This window comes from Ambystoma mexicanum, chromosome 10, assembly GCF_040938575.1.
Source record: "Ambystoma mexicanum isolate Mex_15411 chromosome 10, UKY_AmexF1_1, whole genome shotgun sequence".
Lineage (NCBI taxonomy): Eukaryota > Metazoa > Chordata > Amphibia > Caudata > Ambystomatidae > Ambystoma > Ambystoma mexicanum.
The window spans coordinates 1,279,538,498-1,279,562,746 of NC_090932.1; the positions used below are offsets into that span (position 1 = coordinate 1,279,538,498).

A 24,249-nucleotide genomic window follows, 5' to 3' on the forward strand; every position below is an offset into this window, starting at 1 on the left:
AAGGAAGATAATGCAAAGATAATGCAAACTGAATAGACGGCACAGGTAGCAATGCAAAAAGGGAGGGATGCTAATCGTCCCACAGCAGTTCTTTGGGAGATTTCCCTGGCCTCACTGTAAGCAGTACTAGAGGGAATCCCACTGACCCTACATTAAGCAGTGCTAGAGGAGGTTTTGCTGCCGCACAGTTAAGGACAACTGCATATGATCTCCATAATAAACAGCGCTGCAGGACATGCCTCTGGGCCTGTAGAAAGGACTGACACATATGATACGACTGACCCTACAATGCATCACGCGCTGCTGCAGGAGGTGTCAGGGGGCCTTCAGCCTAAGACTGCTCCAGGAGCTCTAACTGGCCCCACAGCAAACAGTGCTGCAGGTGTCTCATAACTTTCTCCTCAATAAGCAGTTCTGCAGACCTCTCTGCTCCCACAGCGATGATTACTGTCGATGATCACACTGGATCCACAATAAGCAGCTCTGCAGACCTCACTGCTCCCACGGCGATGATTACTGTCGATGATCACACTGGATCCACAATAAGCAGCTCTGCAGACCTCACTGCTCCCACAGCAATGACTACAGTAGATGATCACACTGGATCCACAATAAGCAGCTCTGCAGACCTCACTGCTCCCACAGCGATGACTACAGTAGATGATCACACTGGATCCACAATAAGCAGCTCTGTAGACATCACTGCTCCCACAGAGATGACGACACTAGATGATCACACTGGATCCACAATAAGCAGCTCTGTAGACCTCACTGCTCCCACAGAGATGACTACTGTAGATGATCACACTGGATCCACAATAAGCAGCTCTGCAGACCTCACCGCTCCCACAGACATGACTACTGTAGATGATCACACTGGATCTACAATAAGCAGTGCTGCAGACTTCACTGTCCTCTCAGTGATGAATGCTGCATATGGTCATGCTGGCCCAACACTAAATAGGACTATGGGTTATATCCTAGAGAACCGTATAGGAAGTTCATTCTGGCCTGAAAGGAAAATTATGTTCAAAATATATTATATTTGGAAGTGTTTCAAGTACCTTGTTTACTTTCAACTTGTTCATGCATTCCGTAAGCGCAGGGTACCCACCAGAGAATCGCCAAAGGTGCACTGAAACAAAAGAAACAACGGTTACTCCTACAAACCTTTCTGACATGGTCATTGGCCAATGTATTTAGAGTCTTAAACACCCAGTGTTAAAACTGCTACCTGGACAGATCCCCACCTGAATGACTCCTGAAATACAGTTCTACCCAGGTGCTTTCAAGCCCTGAAAACCTTTGTTAAGAGGGCAATAAAAGCCTGCTCGATTGATGCCCACGGTAATGTGTGTCTGGAAGGCACCATCTGACAGCACAATGTATGCCTCGACGTCTCCAATCTGCCAAGACAAGGTTTCCCTGGAGAGCGCCATCTGCCTCCATAACTCATGCTTGAGGCAATTTGTGCCTGAAAAACATGCAGGTTAGGATAACCTGCACCATGGCATGTCCTTTGACTGGCAAGTAATGCCAAAGTCTTCACCTCCCTTTAAAGTAATGCCTGGGAGCCTGCTCTCTAAAAAGATGATTATCCCTTTATTTTCCAAAAATGTAGAAAAACAGAAAATCCAACCCCCACATTGTACAAGGGTGTAAGGGATAAGTGGCCGTGGATGTTAAGGGGGTGGGGGAGCAAATGCAGGAACCCTCCCATGAAAGGTAAAAGAGGACTTGGGGGCAAGAAAGGTTTTGCTAAAAATAGGTACTTTGGATCCACATAAAACCATAGACAGTTCTGCTTATTGCTAATGCTGGACACAATTCATACCTGTACAACCAATTTGCGGTTCAGCCACAGCCTGCAGTGGTCATGCTGAAGACAAACATAATATGGCAGAGGATGCCATGCATAATTAATGCCTAGAAAGAATGGCACCAGCATTGCACTGACTGATAATATAAAGGCATGCCTGCTAGGCATCTGCTTTCTGCATAATTTATTCTTTAGACAACTTGTTACCTGTGGTGTCTTCTGCACAAACCAAGGCCAAATCAATCATTCTTGGAGGTTAACACTACATCAACAACTGATGCACAATATGTCTTGTGCCCAGGCCAATGCCCGTGCTTTCACTACTTAAGTCTGGAGCAACTTGTTCTATGCTGTCAAAAGATGCTTTGCTGGCATCATATGCCCAAACAGCACAAGGAACATTGCACTTTAAGTAGTATCTAGCTACTAATGTCAGACAAACTCTGCATAGGTTATGCCTTAAGTTGTCTGAAGATTTCACAGCTCCCCTTCAAGACACCTTGTGTCTGAAGGATACCATGTCCAACTTGATGTCCACACTACTTTATGCCTGCAGGGTAATGTCTGCATGTGCATTCAAAGCTTACATCCGAGAGTACCGGTTTCTGCATGCCATGCCGTGCCTGCACATCCTTTAACCGATACAACTCTGGCATGAGCAATATCTGCTTTTTGGGCTGCTTAGACTAATGGCAATGAATGCCTGTATCCCTGTCCACAACCTATGCTCTAGATAACTGATGCCTGGAGTAAGGGTGGGGCCTCATCCAGCATCCATGGTCTCTATCAGTGTCTAGCCTTCGCCCATCTAAATATATTTATCGTCTGACTCCAACAACCTGTGTCATTTCAACTTTCTTTCTAGCCTGCACAATAAGGGAAAGCATCTGCCCTCTACTCCACCGCACTCGGCAATCCCCCCAGATCTTGCACTGTCCTTCTCAACTGATGAACCCTGCATAGAACCGTCTCTTGCTCACTGGTGTGGTTTTGTACATCTTCCTCACCTGTGTGATAGCACCAGGTCCAGTACTAACTCATCAGTTTCAGTGTGTTTATCCGCAAAGCAGCAATCTCTTCCCTACTCCCCACTGTGTCACCTTACCATGCACGCCCCCTCCCTGACGTGTACCTCTCGTAGTCCCTGCCTCTCCCCTACATGGTTAGCCAGGCCTAGTCTGCCCCTCTCACCTGCCTGGTCTTGATCTCCATACCAGGTGTTCCAGTTCCCCACCAGCTCACATGGGTAGTCTGTGGCCGTGTGTAGCTTGGGCAACACTTCCTCTCTGAAAGAAAAGCAGAAACCTCAGAGAAGGATCTTTCAGACCCTTATCCCTTTTCTGACCGCCCAGAGCTCTGACGGAGCTCCCACCCTGACAAGCATTGCATAGTTTTTCAGAACAAGCAGAATATCTTCTGGCAAAAAAGGAAAATTGAATTATGCCTTGATATCCCAAAACACGAACTATCCCAGTCGCTCCATAAAAACATTCCTAGAAGGAACCTAGTATCCACTAGTTACAGACCTCACTAAAACCCACTCAACTTTCAGATGTAAACTTTCTTAATCATACCTTAAAACAGTACGGTGTCAGATCCTTCTTTGCATCCCTAAAAGTTGCAATTTCATGAAAGGTTCATGCTGTTGATGCTTAACCGTCTTAATGTCCTGGGGGTTTGTGAAACATGGATAGGTATACCCATCGAAAAAAGGATTTGCAGACTCTGTGTGGTCAATGACAAGGTGAAAACTATAAGACATGTTCTCACTTGTTGCTATTCAATGAGATCTACCTATGATAAATACTTTGCTAAACTTGATCAGGAATATAATGATATTGAAAGTGAAAACTTTTGGTTGTATTGTCTCTCCGGGAGGAGTAACTATTTGACTATTGCCATCACTCAGATCTGGAAAGTGGCAAAATAACGTCTATGTAAATTTGAAGATGAGGTGAAATTGCCTATAGGCCCCGAGAATGTAAATGAATAGGGCCCTGTTTTAGGCACTGGTGTGTAAGGTGTTTACCTACTTTGTTGTCCTACTGTATATATCACTTCATGTTTGGGTTTACTTCTGCTTCTTTTTCTTTTTTATTTCTGCTTTTTGGTGTATTAATTGTCTCGATGAATTTAATGTATATGCTAATTCTGTTGTTTTGTAAGTATGTTTCTTCTTTGTTTTACTTTGTGAAAAGTTCTCTTGAACTATAAGACAATAAAAAAATAACAAAATAAATATACTGGACATGTCCCTCTAACGAGATCAGGCAGGGTCAGGTACTTGACTTTAGTCACGGACACCTAATACCTATTAACACTCCCCACATGGTTAAAAGGCAGAACAATGAGACTCACTATCTTTCTCGTGCACACAAGGCGATGCACGAGAAAGAGAAGTTCCTCCAGGGCTATGGCAAACCAAGCGAAGGAGAGCAACAAACCGAGGGGTTGAAAGAGGGGGAAGGAAGCCAGAGACCCAGCCAGAGACTGTTATTTACAAAAGGCTATGAGGATTGCGCATGTCTGTCCAGCTGGAAGGGAGAAAGAGTCTTCCAAGTGCTAAAAGGTTACCAGCCACCCTGCCGGGTGAACGGCAGAGTTGGGGAAGCGCAGAAGCGACAGTGGTAACAACCTTGACTCCTACATCAAAGGTGCAAAAGACAGAAAGCATCTTAACACCGGTCGCGGTGAGTTCAGAAAGAAAGCCCGGTATGTGTTTAATTGAAATGCTTGCGAAAGCATCCGAGGGATGAAGGTTACACGAGCACCAATAAGCTGCTAGAGAAAGTGAATCCATTGTTAAGAACTGTGAATATGAAATACAAAGTAGCAGAGTGGTCCGGCAAAGGAAAATTGCCCAATCAAAAGTCTCTGTGAAATGTTTTAAAGCTGCAGAGGCAGCGGGAAGTGAGAGAAAGAAAGTAACTGCAAAACTGCATGAAAGAAAAGTTTGAAAGACTTGAACTAGGAGCATTCGGTTGCTAAGCAACCGTGCTTAATAGCACCCAACATCCGCCGGCAGGCGGAAGAGCCGGCCACCTCCAAAGGCCATTCTAAGGCCCTGTTTGCCCCTCTGCACTCAGTATTCATCGGCCAGGTGGCGAGGGCAGGAGCCCCCACCCTCCCCAGCCCAGGATCAGCTCATCTGAGCTGCTGCACCGTGCCACGAGGCACGAAGAGGATCGCCGCCCAGACAGGCCCCCACGAGCCCCCACCAGCACCCCTGTGCTGCCCACCCTTCCAAGAGCGCCTCTCCACCGCCCTGCCGCCCATCCCTCACCCAGAAGCGGCCCGGGTCGCGCTCCTGCAGCCGCGCCGACAACAGAAAGAAAAAAAAGAAAACAAAATGTCGGGCGCGATGCGGCGCCAGAGCGAGGCTCAGCGTCCTGGTTGCTAAGCAACCGTGCTTAATAGCACCCAACATCCGCCGGCAGGCGGAAGAGCCGGCCACCTCCAAAGGCCATTCTAAGGCCCTGTTTGCCCCTGTTCGCCGTGCTCGGCGCGTGGCGAGTTGTCCAGGACATCCTACCCGAACTCTGCCTCATCATGGACAAAAGCAGCTGTAAGTAACACTATGCCATTCTAAGCTGCTCTATAGAGCTTACATATGCGCATTAAAATGTACGCAGCTCCTTAGCGTGAGTCTCGTTCAGGCCCCACTCCTAGCCGCTGCCCAGGAATATTAGTGAATTGCTGCATTATGCCTAACTCCTGTGCCCCACACTGCTAGTGAATTGCTGCATTATGCCTAACTCCTGTGCCCCACACTGCTAGTGAATTGCTGCTATGTGCCTAACTCCTGTGCCCCACACTGCTAGTGAATTGTCGCATTGTGCCTGTGCCCCACACTGCTAGTGAATTGTCGCATTGTGCCTATGCCCCACACTGCTAGTGAATTGCTGCTATGTGCCTAACTCCTGTGCCCCACACTGCTAGTGAATTGTCGCATTGTGCCTGTGCCCCACACTGCTAGTGAATTGTCGCATTGTGCCTATGCCCCACACTGCTAGTGAATTGCTGCTATGTGCCTAACTCCTGTGCCCCACACTGCTAGTGAATTGTCGCATTGTGCCTGTGCCCCACACTGCTAGTGAATTGCTGCTATGTGCCTAACTCCTGTGCCCCACACTGCTAGTGATTTGCTGCATTGTGCCTGTGCCCCACACTGTTAGGGAATTGCTGCATTGTGCCTGTGCCCCACACTGTTAGTAAACAGGGCCCAAACCTCTGTTACCTGACCTCCACACTGTGCCTTAACTAACTGCACCTACAGATGACTACTACCCTATGCTCACCCATCATGGCCAATACCACACCCCCACCATCCGCACTCATCGCCCCTACGCCCTTCCTCCCATCTTTTTTCACCAAACCTACAGTACACAAACCCAACCAACCCTCAACGCACCCCAGAACCACAAACTCTAGAAATCAAAAGTTAGGCCTCCGCTCCAGACACTCACAGCAAACCTCTCTAAGCAAAACTAAAAACAAAATATCCCCTGAACACAAGAAACTGTCCACTCCCAAGAAGGTAGCCAAAAAGCCTAATACCACTCCCACACCTCGCCCAGACCTACAGTGTGCATTAATTAATGCCAGATCCCTCCCCGCCCACGCCACCGAAATCTATGACCTTCTCACCAACCTTGACCTCGACATTCTTGCCATCACCGAAACCTGGCTACACAACGCCGCCGGCCCAGCCATCTCACTAGCCATTCCACCAGGATACTCCATCCTCAGACAGGACAGAACATTATCTACAGGTGGAGGAGTGGCACCTTGAATTAAGACAAACTCCCTCCAAACTAGGGGATAACATTGACTCTCTATCTGCCAAGATCGCACTATCTCACAACACCACCATCACTCTCAATCTAGTATATTGCCCACCAGGCCCTTTACTGGATTTCCAAGACAACCTCACACACCTGCTAGGTGAAAACCTTAAAACCACTACAAAAACCATTCTCCTAGGAGACCTCAACTTGGGGCTCCACGACCAGAAAGATAAACCATCCACTAAGCTAGCACAAGCTCTCCAAGAAATGGGCTTTGTACAAAGAGTTCTCCAACCTACCCACAGTAAAGGGCGCACTCTTGACTGGGTAGTTGACCACAACTGCGGCATCGACATCAGCTCCACCACGGCCACGCCATGGTCAGACCACTTTCTCATTCACTTCTTCATCCCCCTACCTATCAACTTGGTAACAAAACTCTCACCTGCACCCCCAGCCATGGCCAGGAGCGCCAAGAACCTCACCAAAGAAAGCATCACACCCTACCTAGCTCCTCTCACGAACAACCTCCCTGCCTCATCTGACCCAGCTGCACTGGCAGATATCTACAAAACCACCATTAGCACTGCCATTGACATCATCGCCCCCCTACAAAAGAAAAAATCCAAAAACTCCAAACACTCCAATACGTGGTTCTCAACAGAACTAAAAGAACTACGAACTAAAAAACGCAAAGCCCTCAACGTATGGCAAAAAGCACCCAATGCCTCCTCACTATCGTCCTACAAATCACTGGCCACCCAATACAAAAAAAGCATCATAGCAGCCAAATCTGCATCATATAATGAAAGAATCTCCAACGCCACCTCAGAATCCAAAGAGCTCTTCGCCATCTTCAAGGAACTCTCCACACCGGCCACTAAGTCACAAGAGATTGTCAAGGACCATGCCTGGTGTAACACCATACAAACCGCCCTTCTAAAAAAAATCGAACTCCTCCAAGCCAAAATCCTAAACCATCACAAAAATCTCACTCAGCAAATCTTAGCTGCATCCCCTAAGGAAACAGTGATTGAGAACAAAAAGATAAGTCACATCACACCCTTTAAATTTAGAGAAGTCACAGAAAAAGAGGTAATCGATATCGTTAACAGAATCAAACCCTCCAACTGCAAAGGCGACGCTTGCCCCGCCAAACTAGTCAAAGACTGTGTTGAGACACTAGCACCATTCCTCAAATCCTTCATTAATGCATCCTTCAACTCTAACTCAGTCCCAACCAGCCTAAAAGAAGCCTGGGTGCGCCCCCTTCTCAAGAAACCCACTCTAGATCCAGAAAACGCCAACAACTATAGACCCATTACAACAGTTCCCTTCCTGCTCAAGATCCTCGACAAAGTCGCCTACTCACAAATACAGCACTACCTTGAAGAAAACCACATCTTAGGCAAAAGGCAATCGGGCTTCCGCCTGGGGCATGGGACCGAATCTGCCCTTCTAGACCTTAAAATTCAACTTAATGACATCATGGACAAAGGCAAACCGGCTCTCCTCCTACTATTAGACCTATCTGCTGCCTTCGACTTGGTCAATCATGACATTCTAGGCACACAACTTAAAAATGAAGCTCACTTCTCGCCGGAAGCCGTCTCCTGGGTCAAATCCTTCCTAGAGGGTCGACTTATGAAAGTCTTTTCTGAATCTGCAAACGCTACCCCAACCACCATCCACTGTGGCGTCCCACAAGGATCCTGCACTGCACCCACCCTATACAACATTTTCACCCCCCCTCTGTTCAATGACCTCGACCATCACCACATAGCTTACACCAACTATGCTGACGACACCCAAGTCCTGCTCCCCCTTACTGGCTTATATGAACAAGACGCCGCAGCACTAACTAAAATATACACAGCCATTCAAACCTGGATGGCAGCCAACGGACTCTGCCTTAACGGGGACAAAACAGAGATCCTACTAGTTGGCACCAAAGAAACACTAAATAAACTCCCGCCTCTATACAAATCCTTTAACGTCGATAACTGCACCATCACAGTCTCCACTCCGGTAAAAACGCTAGGAGTATACCTCGACTCCACTCTCTCCATGACACGGCAAGTCAATGCCGTAGCCTCCTCTGCTGCATTAACCACTAAGATAATCAACGCCGTTAAACCCTTCCTATCCCCTAAAAACTGCCTGAATGTAGCCAGAGCCACAGTAGGTACCAAATTGGACTACTGCAACGCCCTCTTCCTGGGCACATCTGCACAAAACATTAAAAAAATGCAAGTCACACAAAACAATGCTCTAAGAGCAGCCCTAAGCATTCCAAAAAGGGAGCACATCTCCCAAGCCAGAAAAGAAGCACATTGGCTACCTATAAAAGAACGCATACTATTTAAATCCATGGCCATCACACACAGATGCCTCTCTGCTAATGCCCCACCCTATCTTTCTGAAAGGATCACCCTCCATACCTCCTCTAGACCTACCAGGTCACACCTGACCAACCAAACATATGTACCCACTTTCAAAAGAAGCAAAGCCGGAGGGTCCAGCTTCCAACACCTAGCACCCAAAAATTGGAACGCACTCCCCACCGCCTTAAGAAGCGAAAAATCATACCATGCCTTCCGTAGACTACTCAAAACCACGCTGTTCCACTAACCCCGCCTCACCTGTATTCTCACCACTGTAATTATGGAAATAACAGCAAATGTATGAAAAAACGCGTCTATGCTAATCTGTATATCTGTATACTCACCATGTATGCCTGTAACAAGTAAGAATTCTTAGCGCCACGATGCCCCCGGGCAGATGTGCGCTCTACAAATCCAAATAAATAAATAAAATAAAAGCAAGTCATACGTAGCAAGCACATTTTCCAAGAGGCATTGGAACTGAAGGAAAATATGTAAAGTGGAAGTAAAGAAAGAAAGGAGGGTCGACGTGGTCATGTGGAGGTGAGAGCAAAAATCCTCCCAGTTTCAAAAGTCTTCGACGCCGAAATCAAAATACAAAGAGGTTTGACCTGATTGAGGGGAACCTACAGTGTGGGATATGAAGAAAGCGTGGGAGAGGGAACCCCACCATGGAGAAAAGGTTTGAGCCCGATTGAGGGGAACCTTTAGTGAACTGCGACCAAATACTATACTTAGAAAATTTTTGTTAAAACTTTGTAGAAGCTTGAAGGGTGACCTGTACTTGGGTGAGGGGAATCCGAGAGGTTAAACCTGTGAACTTGTGACCCAGACTTGAATGGCCAAGAAGGCTCTGGAGGGCAGAGCCAGCTGCCTAACTGTTTTCACAAGCCAAAGTGTGTTTATCCATCAAGTGTTCCATCTAACCACATGCTATACAACATGGTGATGAGAATTAATACTGATTTATATTGCCATTGTGACATTTTGTTTCACCACTGATTATTCTTTTTTTAGATACATATCCCCATGCCACATTAGTTTGTATTAGAGTGAGGGCAGGCATTTTGTTAGTATAGGCCTTTATTGTTTGATTAAGACTGACTAGGGCTGTTTCTTTATTATTTGATGGTTGAGATTACTCCCATTTTAGTTATAGGGCCAAACAGGAGTTTTTCCAACCCCCTAGAATCTAACAATAAAGGTTTTGAAACGTGCAACCCTTGTGTCAATGTTTTGAGAAACTAGAAGGTGTCTCACCCACTAGTCCCTAGATCTGTCATCCAGGCGGCCAGGACATGGACATCACTTTTGGATCCAGTTCCTGGGGGTGGACCAGTGCATGAGGATCAACTGGGTGAGGGGTGTTGTCATGATCTCTGCTTCCAAAAGGTCAGGGTTTTCCCACCTCCCTTGGAAGCAGATCCATAACCCAGGTTCCGAGTGCCAACCAGTCCCAATTGGGACCTTTTGGACCCAGTCCTGGCGCCAGTGGCACCAGGCTCATAAATATGCCCAGTCCCAGCGCTGGAAGCGCCGGGCTCATAATGCTTGGGTGGACTTACCTGCAGCAGACCATGCTGCTTACTTGCCTGCCAGTTGAGCCTCTGATCCTCTTCTGTTTGGAACTACTTTTCCTGTTGGGTGGGGCAGGAGCCACTCCCTAGATTCAGAACACTGGAACTCTTCTGGAAAGCAGGAACTCTTTTCTTACCTAGGCGTGGCTGTGGAAGGAGACACCTAAGCACTACAGGAGGCTATTTAAACCACACCCGATGGATGAATCTTGCTTTGCGTTATTCTGCATCCTCTGCAGCAGAACGCTCATCGTGTCTTCTGCATCTGATCCTGGGCCTAAGGAAAAAGGCTTACCATCCTGAATCCAGTCTTCAGCAACACCTATAAAGACAAGAAAGAAAAGGTTAGCATTACGGTCTTTAGTGACAGCTCTTCACTTACCTGGTCCATCGGCTGTCACCAACGCCTCGCGCTGCATTCCGGCATCTGAAAGACAAAGGCTTACCTACTCTTCGTGCGCTCCGGAGGTCTTCACACTGCATTCCGGCATCTGAAAGACAAAAGCTTACCAACTCTTCGCACGCTCCGGAGGCCTTTGGCGCTGCATCCCGCATCTGAAAGACAAAACAAGGTGCGTTTAAAGACATTGGGGAACTTTAATACTCACGTGCCATTACTCCTTTCCACATCTAACCCAGTGGGTATTCCGGCACCCTGCAGCCGCTCCGAACTTGTACCTGCAAAATAAAAAGACAGTTAGAGCGCATCGTGAAGCAGGCAACAAGCGCTTACTTACGTGCTTCCAGGCGCTTCTATTCATCACACGGGCTCCATCTTCAACTCACTTCAGCCCGTCATCCGCCATCGCCGGAACCCTGCAAAACAAGAAACATCATTACTAAAGACTTTAAAGACATTAGAATTACTCGAAACTTACCGTTCGTGCAGTAAACGACGGACAGGAGTCCTCTGAAGTCAAGAGGCCTGCTCCCCTTATCCAGTGAAGAAACTGGTTACAGCACCCTGCCCCGAGGCAGATGGAGAGCACGGCGTTCACTTACCTAAGGTGAGAGCGTTAACCTTTGGGGTTCTACAGGAGAAGAGAAAAGGAAGAAGAGAGAGACATTCAATAACCCAGTTCCTTAATCCCATATTTTCTATCTGCAGACATCTTACCCTTCGAGTCAGACATACAGTGCACAGAGGTCCAGCCCAAAGAGCCAGCCGTGTGTTACACATCACCTTTGAAGATACGGTATACGCCCAGTCAAGACCGGCGCCTCTACGTGAATCAGGTGAGCGTTACAGGTCTTTGGGGAGTGGGAGTGGGACACCGGATGGTGAGACTCGCCATCTCCTTCCCTGTAACACCTTTACCTCATACTATCAGGTAGGATATTTAGGAACCCCCCCATACCTTTTACAACACAAACACTTTCTAACGAACAGCCCACTATGAGGGAAAACAGACTAACACCCGAGCAGTATACCTGATGTGTCACAATACAATGGTCATTGCAGGTCAGGCAATTACTGATCATCACACACACCTGACTTCCATTACACTTCAAAATATGGATAAAAGGCATAGCACGTGAGCCCACTCTAAGTGAGGCAAAACACACGAGGAAACAGCAGTTTTGAGATGGCAGCTGAGCAAGAGAGGAAAGACTGCAAAACCGAAGGAGATCACAAGGAGGGAAATTCCAGTGACCTTTTCGACAAGAAACCGTTACTTTCCTGAGACCTCGAGAATAGAAAGCGTAAGATCAGGAAACCAGGTTGAAGAATCCTGCATTGTGTGTCGGAGATACCCAGGGCCCTCCTGCATCAGTCATCAAGGCGGGGAGAATCACCAGCCGCTGTGGTACCGTCCTGGGCTCCAAGAACAAAGCAGCATCACTGAAGTCAACACAGCCAGTGAGTTGGGGAGACAGATACAAGACCGGCCTGTGTTGAAGCCAAGGTTGCAAGCAGCAACATTGTATGATGAGCGCTGGAATGAACATTGTTGAAACACTTGTGATAAGAGACGCAAGTGTAAGATACAATACCTTTGATGGAGTGGTCCGGCACCACATGGGTGCTCAATGGAAGGTCACTGTAAGGTATCCAGCTGAGAAGTGATAACAGTAGATAAATCTGGTCTGAGCCCCGCAGAGGGAGACCAATTGAAAGAGAACGAATGAATGTGAATCGAAGTGGTCCTGCCACGGATCAAGCAAAAGTCCAGCGCACAGTCGAAAGTCTTAAATTTTGATGAAATAGCGAAAGTTTTTAAAAGCACATGAATTTGGTTTTGTGCTAAAGTGGGTCTGAGCCCAGTGGAGGGGGATCCAGGGTGAACAGTAAATCACCAGAGAAGTTGCATAAGTGAGAATCCCGAGAAGAACAGAACTTTACTGTTTTGTCATGTTGCATCAGGCCCTCTGAAATAAGAGACTTGGCAAAGAAGGCCCTAATGTTGAAGTTCAAAACAACAACCTTGTGCTAAAGAAGCCAGAGATTGTGCTAAACTCGAGTGTGCTAAGCTCGAGTGTGCTGCTTTGTTCTGTGCTGAAAACGTGGGGAAGGGAAGCCAATGGCTTGAATATCTTGACATATCATTTCTAGAACACTTTTCTTTTGCATAACATTGTTTCCCACATTATTTATATTTAGAAGTAAGGATTGGCAATAGTTTTTTAGTATAGGCCCTTTTATTTTGACAAGACACCACTAGGACTGCGTCATTATTATTTGATGGTCGTAGCTCGCTCCAATCTTTAGATTTAGGACTAGATGGGTGTTTTTCAAACCCAACTGAAGTTCAATAAACACCCTTGAACTGTGATCTCTTGTGTCTGTGTTACATTTGTATGCCATGCCTTCCTTACAGTGTCTACTTGTGATACCATGCCTCCCTTACAGGTGAAAGAAATACTGCAAATTAAGATGGTCAGAACATCGTCTATCATCCCCAAACTGATGGACTTGTCAAATGCTTCAATCAGACCATGAAAAAGATCTTAAAGAAACTGGTAGAAGCGGATGGCAGGAACTGGAACACCATGATGCCTTGGGCACTTTTTGCAGTAAGAAAAGCACCCCATACCTCTTTGAGATATTTACCCTTTCAGCTTCTTTATGGTAGGGAACAAAGAGACATACTTGACATGCTTAGGGAAACATGCGAAGAGAGGGAAGAATCGGCATTACTAATTTCCCAAACAGCTCAAAACCTCAAAGAACATATGGCTTTAGTATGGAAGGTAGTAAACAAACATTTAGAACATGCCCAATAAACCCAAAAGAAAAATATGACAGAAAGGCCGTACACCGCTCCTTTTCAGTGGGCCAGAAAGTGTTAGTTCTATTACCCACTTCTGACCAGAAAATGCTGTCAAAGTGATTTGGACCCTACGAAATTATAGAAATAAAGGTCCCTGTAATTATGTAGTTTTACAAACAGACAGGAGGCAGAAAACTCAGTTGTATCACATCAACTTTTAAAGAGTGGAGGATAGATCCCACTGAAAGCTCCTGAATAACTCTAGCCACCTTACTTACAAAAGTGGGTCAAGAGAATAATCTAATTTCTGCAGAATTATCCCTTGACCTTAGGGACCTTATAGATCAGTTCTCCGATGTCTTCCACGACCAACCTGGGAGCTTTAAAGACTTGGTACATACCATCAGAACTCACAAAAGGAAGGTGATAAACTTAAAACCCTACAAGATTCTTGATATGATATGATAGGTTATTTATAACGTGCTTAATACCCAGAGGTTTCTAAGCGCAGGCCTGGGGATCGAACTTGTGTCGTCTTGCTTCCTAGGTGAGCATGTTTCCTCTGAGCTATCCTCCCAAAACTAAACCCTTCAACTGTCTCCGGCAATTGGTGAGTTCTTGAGGCCACCTGTGACAGATGGTAGGTGGTACACAAACAGTCTATATGTTGGGTCCATAAATTCAGATTTAGTGAATCATGACAAGAAATAATCCTCTGGGAAGTAGAAAATATGCTAGAGGCTGACATCATCAAGCCATCCATGGTATTCATCAATACTCTTGGTGGTGAAACCTGATCAATCGTGGAGGTTTTACATCAATTTTAGAAAACTGAATTCCATGTCACAGTTTGATAACTATCCAATGCCTAGAATCAATGACTTAATAGACAAGAAAGGTCAAGACCAATACATCTCCACGACTAATCTCACCAAAGGCTATCGGCAAGTCCCTCTGACCACTCCCTATAGGGAGAAACCCGCTTTTCCCACTCTTCAGGGGTTATTTCAATTTAAGGTGCTAGCCTTCGGGTTACACTCTTCACCCATGCTTTTCAGCGCCTGATGGACCGCATCTTGCAACCATTTTCCCATCTTTGTGGCGCATACCTCGAGGACATCTTAATTCATAGCGAAACCTGGGAAGAACAACTCTGTCATCTATATGAGGTAGTCAGGACACCAAGGAAGGCTGGCCTAACTGCTATTCAGAAGAAATGTCTTCTGGCGCAGCCTGCCGTTAAATACTTAGGATTCTTTGTAGGCAACGGGCTAGTACAACCACAAATAGAGAACATCTAAGCTGTGAAGCTTATCCCCCCGCTAAAGTCCAAAAGAGAGCTCTGCGCCTTCTTACGACTTACAGGGTATTACTGTAGATTTATCCACAGTTATTCTAACATCACTTCCTGTTTAACAGACAAACTTAAGAATGCCAAGCCTCAAAAGTTGAAATGGGATAAGCAAGGCCAAGACAGATTTGATGCATTAAAAACAATCTTATGTAGTGAACCCAGTTTGAAAGCTCCTAATTTCAGTAAGGAGTTTATCCTTCAAACAGATGCCTCTAAAGTGGGCATTGGAACCGTCCTTTCACAGGAATATGAGGGGATAGAACATCCTGTCCTTTATATCAGCAGAAAACGATCGAGTTAGAGGCTTAAGCCAAGTGGGCAATGACATACCAGAAGCACTAATAGGTCAAGGATTTTGATTAATAACAGACCATTATCCCCTTATGTGGTTAAGACTCATGAAAGATTCAATCGCTTGAATAATGCAATGATTCCTCAATCTCCAACCTTACTGTTTCACGGGTGAGCACAGAAAAGGAAAAGAGCAAGGAGGCATTGATTTTCTTAGCAGATTCCCAATCTGTGAATAAGGGGAGCCAAACTCATAAGGCAACCAATGTAGTGATCTAAGGGCTGGAGTGACATGGTCAGATCTATGAAATCTGAACAGTAGGCAATGTGACGAATCGTGCTAAGCAATATTCCCCCTATGGGTGGCAGCAAGCGGCATCCCAGAGGGAGAGAATCCCCTCATGGGGACAAGGACTCCCATACTACAGAGGAACTCCCTAAAACCCTTTCTCTGGGACCAACAGTAGCATCAGGACTACAGAAAACCCTCTCAGACCAAACCACTGTTTGTTATTGTACCATAAGACCCAAGACTCAACCTGAAGAAATATATAGTATAAAAGAAGAAAAAGAAGACTGAGGGTGTAATACCGATCACTCAGTGGTGGAAAATCAGCAATACTGTGACAAGGGGAAATGAGCGAGTAATGAAGAGAGCTCAAATGGATGAGAAAAAGGACTATAATCCTCCACTGGGGAAGACCCATCAAGGTTTCATAGAAAAGGGAAGAAGGACCGTTGCCTGAGAGAATTGACACCCGGGAGGTTCAAATCAGCAGTGCCATGGAAGCTGACTGGGAGATCCTCCGTCGGGTGAAAGTAACCAGCTGGCATAGGCGAGAATCACAGAAGGAAGATAAGACTAAAGAGAATAGGGGAAGAAAACTCCAAGAGAGAGCCACTCGTGAGTGGTGGCATGACCTGAGACTGGTGGATTGTCCAGTCTGACAACGACACCAAGACCACTGTAACATTGTCCCCAGGGGGCCATGCACAAGAAGCAGAATAAGAGGGGCTAAGAGCTGAAGCTGACCTGACTCGAAGCGAAGTCCCTACCCTATATGCAGGTCCGTTGACGCCAACCCGTGGGAAGCAAGGTAACGGGGACAGTGAGAGACCCAGGAGGGAACACATGAATAAAAAGTACTGTCATCCTACTTGTCCCAGTGAATCACCAAACATTAAGAAGAGTGAGAACCATTCCGGGACTCAGTCTACTTGTCCCAGCGAATCGCCAAACATTAAAAAAAGTGAGAATTATTCAGGCACTCAACCTACTCGTCCCAGTGAATGACCCAATACTAATCCAATTCATCTCAGTGATACGAGACAGAATCAAGAAACTGAGAATCATTACGGAACGCAATTTTCTCATTTTACTACATGAAGTGGCCAAGAGAATAAGAATAAACATTGGGTCTACCATACATGTGCCAAAGAGAGATTTTCAGTGAAAATTCAGAAACACCTAGTCAGAGAGATTCAAAAGCCAAGAAGGCAGAGGATAAGAAGTTTTCAAACTGAAAAGAAAGAATCAGAGACTTGCAACAATCCCCCGGGACGAAGGCTATAAACTAATCCAAAAGATAGCCAGAAACTATGTGAAAATGATATACTGAGGCTGTGGAAGCCTATCCAGGAGAAGAGAGTCATTCTCCTGGGCTTTTGTTGTTTTGTCTTAGTGGTAGGGACAATGTAGTTTAGTTTTTTGGATGGAGGACAGACTGTTTACTTTGGACTTTACACTTGACGATGAGCACCATATTAGTTCTTTTAGGCAGGGAAATCCTTAGATTAGGGATAGTGAGACTTTTTTAAAAACGTATTATTTCATTAAAACTTTATCAAGAATGACAAAAATGGTTCCACCTCCTTCTTCTGACCTACGACAGCAAGCAGCATTGTTCTGGGATGGTTTCAAGCCCTCTTATAAGAAATGTTTGCATGCCAAGATATGTACTCGTAAGCATAACCCAAAATGAAAGTACTAGTGCAATCATCACCTGAACCATGCTAGAGAAGTTTAGAAGCTGCAGGGTATAGAATCCCCTTTTCACAACAGCACTAGCCTGAGGAACCTTTGTATGTCCTAGATCAATGAGTAGTTATAAACCTCAACGTCCGGCAAACAGCATTCTCTGAGGTGAGATGGCCAGTGATCAAAGGGGCATGAGGCACCTTGGCTACCCACGGCCATTATCGCAGAATTGGCTGGATTACTCTTTGAACTGTTGTTTTGCATCCAACCACGGATGGCCAAAAGGCAATCTGAGAAGGAATGGGAATCATGGTAGTTGTTTTGCTGAACTCAAAGATGAGTTGACTGTCTGACATCATTTTGATGGGGGAAGAGCAATTTAGGAAGAGTCGTTCTTTGATAATTCCATAGCCAATCCTGGTATGCCAACACATTTCCCAAAAAATAATCCTCAAAAAGGCAAGGAACTTGCATAGGTCAAGTATTTCCTGGCATACAAGAAATACATTATAGAAATGTCCCTGACCTTCTACAACATCAATAAGCTTTTATCATCTGACAGGTTTGAACACAGTGTATTCATTATGGTTCTGATCTTCAGTATTCTTTCAACAAGTGAGTGGGTCCTCACCCCTATATGGTTGCTGACTAATAACAATCCTCTGTAGCGAAACAGATTCAGGGTATATGTATCCCAGTGTCAGGCACCTTAACAAAATGTATAGGAAAATCTAGGCTTCACATGGCGGATACAATAGTAAGATTGGTGAAGACATGTGACCAATCCATTGGCCAGTTTGATGGAGAAAAGGTGGACAAAGCTATAATGCAATCCTGCAGGTTTGTTCCCAGAGTAGTGCGAGGGGTCAGAAATGCGAGGCAGACAACTTGATACAGGTTTTTCATAAGAAGCCATTTTATTAACTTAAAAAGGTGTGATAAACGCCTTGCTTTCCCTAACCGAACATGGGTTTCCCTGCCTATGAAACTAAGACTAAAGGAAAACACTCTAATACAAAAAGACATCTGTCCCTCACACTTCCACATACAACACAAGCATTTCAGGTATTCATATGGCTATTCAAATTCATCAAAATAATAATTAGAATAAAAATATTCTTGTAACTAGGGTCGGATCCCTTCCCCAGGATCAAAGAAGAATTTCCAAATAAAAGTTCCAAGGAATACATTCACTCCAATAATCAAGATCCAACGCAAAAGGTAACATGCAAAGCTTTCTCCCAATAGCCAAGTTCTGTTTACAACACAAAGATCCTTTACTTTTGGAGGGTTTCACTTGGCGTCATGATGGTCTTAGAATTAAATAAAGTTCATCACAAAATTCACACAGGCTTTTGTTTGTCAAACCAAAAGGCTTTGTTTCCACTCTTTCAATGAATACCTCAATATGATTTTCTCTTCTCTTGAGAAAGATAACTACTGCACGCTTCTTCTTTACACACAACAATGTTTTCATCAGGATGGTTTCAACACATTTCATCAGACATTTCAGTGACCATGCCACTTTCTTTCTACCACAACCGTTCACCACAATACAGTACTTCAATGCCTTCTTCCTGGTTCACTAACCTGACAGGACTACCACTAACAATCCCTTTCCTAGTGCATTTGCCTGCCAGGAGGAATCCCCTAACACTACTACAAGTACTCTGTAGTGTGGGTTACTTTAAAATATCAGTAAAGTCTCTGATTTTCAACAACAATAAGATTCACAACTTCTTCCATAAGGATGCAACACCCATTGATTTTGTTTGTTCTTCTGCGTAATAGGCCACATATACTGCAGGTTATATTCCCCGCCCCCCACCCCCTTTCCACTCTTCATAGGAGGGACACTTCCCTGCCATCTTTGAGTTTTCGCTATTACTTCTTGTAACTGTTAATAATGTATTTCCTTGAAGTTTCTCTCTCCAAGAAAGCAGTTTCCCTTTTTCTTCCATTTACCCTTCTTTGGCATCACTTTACTTTGGCATTGCTGGTTATAGTTCTGGTTTGATATTGCTCCTGCTTTGCTTTGCTAATGGTGGTTATACTGTGGGTTCAATACTGCCCCCTCTTTCCTTGGGCAATGGTAATCACAGCCTTTCTTAAATATTGTTCCTCTTTTATTTGGGTAGTGATAGTTAAACACTTTTTCCTTTCGCTTCCTTTTCACATAATCTTTCTTGTAGGCATTGGTAGTGCTAGGTGTAGGATGTTTATTGTGGGCGTGTTCAAGGGAGCGTTTGGTTCTTCTAAACGTGACTAGTTCTTCATTGAACCAGTAATGCGCCTTTTTGTCAGTTCGATGGGTTTTGGTTGTTATCGGCGCTACTTGTCGATAGTGAGGCATTTATGGTAGTAGTCAGCGAGGGTGTTAGGGTCCTAAATGGAGATCCAGTTTGTTTCTAGTATTTTGTTAAGAGTGGGGTCAAAGTTCTCTGCAGTGAGCTTGCGGGGGTTTCTAGCTTTGTAGATGTCCACTGCTTTGGTTTTAGGAGGGCTAGGTTTATCACTCAAGAGGGTGAATTCTATGCAGTCGTGGTCCGTCCGGCTGAGGGGGGTGATGTATCGATGGATAGTCTGGTATTAAGTGAAAGGATCCAGTCAAGGGTTCTATCCTTGATATGCGTGGGAGCATTCACCAGTTGGGTGAAGTTCATCTCTCTGAGTGCTGAGAGTAGGGCTTCGGCTTTATGGTCTAGGACGTCATTGAAGCCTAGATTCAGGTCTCCAATGATGATACATTTGGTGTTGGGTTTGATGAATGGGGCCAGAAGTAGTGGGATGTCGGTTTCGGGGTGACTGTTGGAGCTAGGTGTTCTGTAAATCACAAAGGTATTGATCATAGTTTTTCCATTCATGGCCAGTTTACATAGCAGAAGTTCGTACCCTGCAATCTCATCGATGGAGCAGGATCTTAGTTGTAGGTTGTTCTTGGCTATGATGGCTACACCACCTCCTGTGGTATGGGTTCTATCGGTCCTAAGGATAGTATAGTCGGGTGGGATGGCTATGGCTAGTAACGGTCCAGAAGCTTGATGGAGCCAGGATTCTGTGATTACTAGTAAGTCTAGTTTTTGTTCAATAATTAGGTCATGCATTTCGATTGCATGGGCTCCTAGTGATCCGGCGTTAATGAGGGCGCGTTTAAAGCAGGTGAGTGGCTTGGCTTCTGCTGCAGCAGTCTTGGGTGCCTGAGGTTGAAGGGTCTTGGGAACTCTTTTGAATATCGGGTCAGTGGATATGTAGTTATATTTTTGCCAAGAGTCATTGGGCTTAGGTGGGTTGTTAGTCATGAGGGTCGGGTTATAGCCGTAATATGGTAATTGGGTGTGCGATCTTAGTCGGAGAAACCTATCGTACCCATCAATGAGGTGGGTTTTGCGACCTGGTGTCGAGACAGGGTTGAAAGAGGGGACTGCCTTATGAACCCTAGGTATGGGCTTTTGAGTGTAACTCCTGGTGATTGGGCTAGGGCTATGGTCAGAATCAATGATGGGAGGGAAGGGTGAGGTGGGATTCAGGAATGGTGTGGGGCAGGGTACGGGGTGATGTCTGGGGCAATCCAATCTAGTTAGGCTATTTCTGAATCCAAAGAAGTGTCTGCCTGTACAAGGCGTGCTATCTTGGACAATACTGAAAGGGAACATTATGACAAATAACCAGCCTAACATCGTTGTGTTCAACATGGCTGGGGCTAGGTGTGTGAGGTTAGTCCTGCGGTGGGGACTGTGTAGGTCTGAAGGGGATGGATAGGCTAGTTTAGGTATAAGTGGTTCTGGCAAGCTGTGCACGGATGAGAGGGGTTGCAAGTTGCAGTTTTCAAGGCTAGTACACTCTTGTGACAGTGGGCAAATAGTACTAACAATTAATCATCTGGCTGGTTAGACTTTGGAGCCGATTCATGGAACAAACGTGCGCCGAAAATCTTAGCGCAAGCGTGAAAAAACAGGCGCACGCGCATGCGCGTGATCCATGGAAGTCCCTGCACGTGTTTTCCTCGGGATGTGCGCCAAACCCGTGCGTGGCGCACACGGGCGCACACGTCATTGCAACATCCCGAACGCCATGCGCGACGCGCACAGGGAAAGCGCACAACGTCGGCGCACACACCAAAAAGGGGGCGGGACACGGGGCGTAACACGCGGAATGGGGAACAACGCGTGAAAAGGAAGGCGTAACTGGGGAAGTACTGCAGGGAAATACACGGAACACCCACACGCACAACACGTATTCATGGAATCGAATAAAAGATGCGCATAGGCGTCAAAACGTCCGCCACACGAAGGCAGGCGGAAGTGTCCCCGCGCACAGTATAAAAGTGCGCGCAAACAATAAACACGTATATACAGCTACGATGAATGCCCCATTTGTAGCAGCACTGATCGTGGGACACCGCAAGAGGAGGAGAATAGCCAGGGCCCGCATTTTTTTTCCCCGGACTAGCCTTTTTGGGATGCTTGACGACCAGGTCTATGGCAGGTATAGGTTTCCACCTCGTATCATCCTAGACCTGGTCAGGGAGTGGGAAGAGGACCTTACATTCCCCTACCCTGTGCTCCCAAGCATTGAGCCCCTCGGAGAAGGTGCTCAATGTCCTGCATTTTTTGCCCACTGGGTCATTTCAGCGGACAACTGCCATAGTGGGGGTCTCACCAGGTGTTGGCAATCATAACTGCGTGCCCCTTAGTCCGCAAGCACATATACATGCCCAGAACAGCCGCAGAAAGGCAGGCCGTGGTCCAGGACTTTTACAGGGTGGCACACTTCCCCAAAGTGCTTGGTGCCATAGATTGCACCCATGTGGCGCTACGTCCACCTAGGGCCACTGAGCACATCTATCGAAACCGCAAACACTGGCATTCCATCAACGTGCAGGTCGTATGCGATGCAAAGGGAATCATGACCTCTGTCTATGCAAACTACTCTGGCTCTACCAATGACAGTTTCATATACAGAATGTCGGCCCTGAGCCGGGCCCTGGAAGCTGGCCAGCATGGCGACACATGGCTCCTAGGTGAGTACAAATGCTTGTGCACATGCATGCATGTCACACACAGACAAATACACAGACCCCAATAATCACAACCATTATCACCTCCCCAGGGGACAGTGCCTACCCTCTGAGCAACCACATGATGACGCCAATCCGGAACCCCACAACACCACCCCAGGTAAGATACAATGCTGCCCATATTGCAACCAGGGGCATAGTTGAGCGCACATTCGGAGTGCTCAAGTCACGCTTCCGCTTCCTTGACCGTTCTGGCAGCCAGCTACTATATGCACCCCCAGTAGTGTGCAGGATCATTGTGGCAGCATGTGTCCTGCACAATGTTTCAACACGGCAGGACGTACCGGTGGTCATGGTGGTGCCCCCACATCCCCAACCACAGGCACAGGTGCTGCCCATGGGAGGGGAAAGGGCACGTGGCGAGGCAGCCGGGACCCAGCTTGTGGCCACATTTTTCACCTAAACTCCCACCCCTGCGGAGTGCACACAGGCCTGGCACATACCAGGTGACAATCGATGATGACAAAGAGACAGTCAACTGTCACAACCTTACCACCCTGAGAATGTTGCCACGGAAGTGCTACATTGTGTGCATCCCTAGCTACTTAAACATAATCAATCCTGTGTGACCAAAAGGAACACATGCAAGATGTGTATCACCCCCCCCCCCACAAAACAGGCCATGAAAATCCCTGGTATGTCACCCAAATCTCCCAACCCACATCAGCCTCGTCTGCCACACCATAACATGGCATGCAATAGCAAAAGGCCCACACATGACCAATAAAATACGAAGTGACATGTCATAAATGCAAACTGGCCCGAGACAATGATGCCTGACATGGAATCAGATGAAATGACTGACCAACAACCTCCCACACATACAAAGACATACACAAATGCTTTCCACCAGTCGTAGCATGAACACAACACTGAATGCCTGTTCACATGCACATTGGGCAAGGCAAAATCCCTACTCCCAAACCCGTGTGCTGTGTGTGTCTCCTGCAACACACTGCTCAGCACACAGCACAGTGAGCAGCCATTGTGTTGCAGATACACCTTGAGCATCACATGAAAAGGACAAATGTAATAAATAACCAAATGACGCATGTACAGGATCCCCAAATGGTAATAGATGATGTGCTGTAGGGACACAGCGGGCCCGAGAAGGCAATCTGTGTGCACCTGTGGCCATGGAAGGGTGGTTGTACGTGTGGTGGATCATTGTGCAACTGTGTGTGTCAGTAGGGACATGCACCCAATATATGCATGTGAAATCAAGTGACCCTCAGTGTCCTGTACACATCACGTGTGAACATTGCCCATGTGTACACCCCAGAATGTCAAACCACACCAATCCCCTGACACCTGAAAAGTAAAGACAACACAGGAACAGGCATTGACCAGCAGAACACATCATGTACAATGACAATGTCAGAGTGCCCAAAAAACTGTAGCCCAAGCCAACTGTCCAACAACAAAAGGCCCTCCCTCATTTACCCATCACCATGACCTTATGAACAACTGTGTCTGGGGTATGTAGCCTTCTTCCTTCAAATCTACCTGGCTACAGGATCACCCTACCCCTTGGTCTCCATGTTCCAGCTTGCGTGTAAATAGGGTCCAGCCCCCCCAGAGGCCATCTTGACTGGTAAAAACACCAAATCGCAGAGAACTCCAATGTGCCAAACCCCCAAACCAGGGGAAAAAGCCTGTATGCACCAAAAAACCCTGGAAGAGTCTCCAGTAGATGACTTGAAGTAGCAGAAAATGTCAAAGCACATGTCCAAGCACAATGATAGAACAACCAAGGTAGCACAGTAAAAT

The 24,249-nt window shown here is 46.2% G+C and overlaps 1 protein-coding gene across 1 annotated transcript in view; it reads right to left on the reverse strand.

Annotated features, from left to right (window-relative positions):
* NIPSNAP1 (nipsnap homolog 1) overlaps positions 1-24,249 on the reverse strand; it is a 339,746-nt gene that overhangs the window by 123,194 nt on the left and 192,303 nt on the right. The window contains exons 4-5 of the mRNA XM_069619275.1: positions 3,011-3,105; positions 1,065-1,135 (exon numbers count right to left, since the gene is read on the reverse strand). Of these exons, the coding sequence (XP_069475376.1) occupies positions 1,065-1,135; positions 3,011-3,105 (166 nt within the window). The remainder of the gene's footprint in view (positions 1-1,064; positions 1,136-3,010; positions 3,106-24,249) is intronic.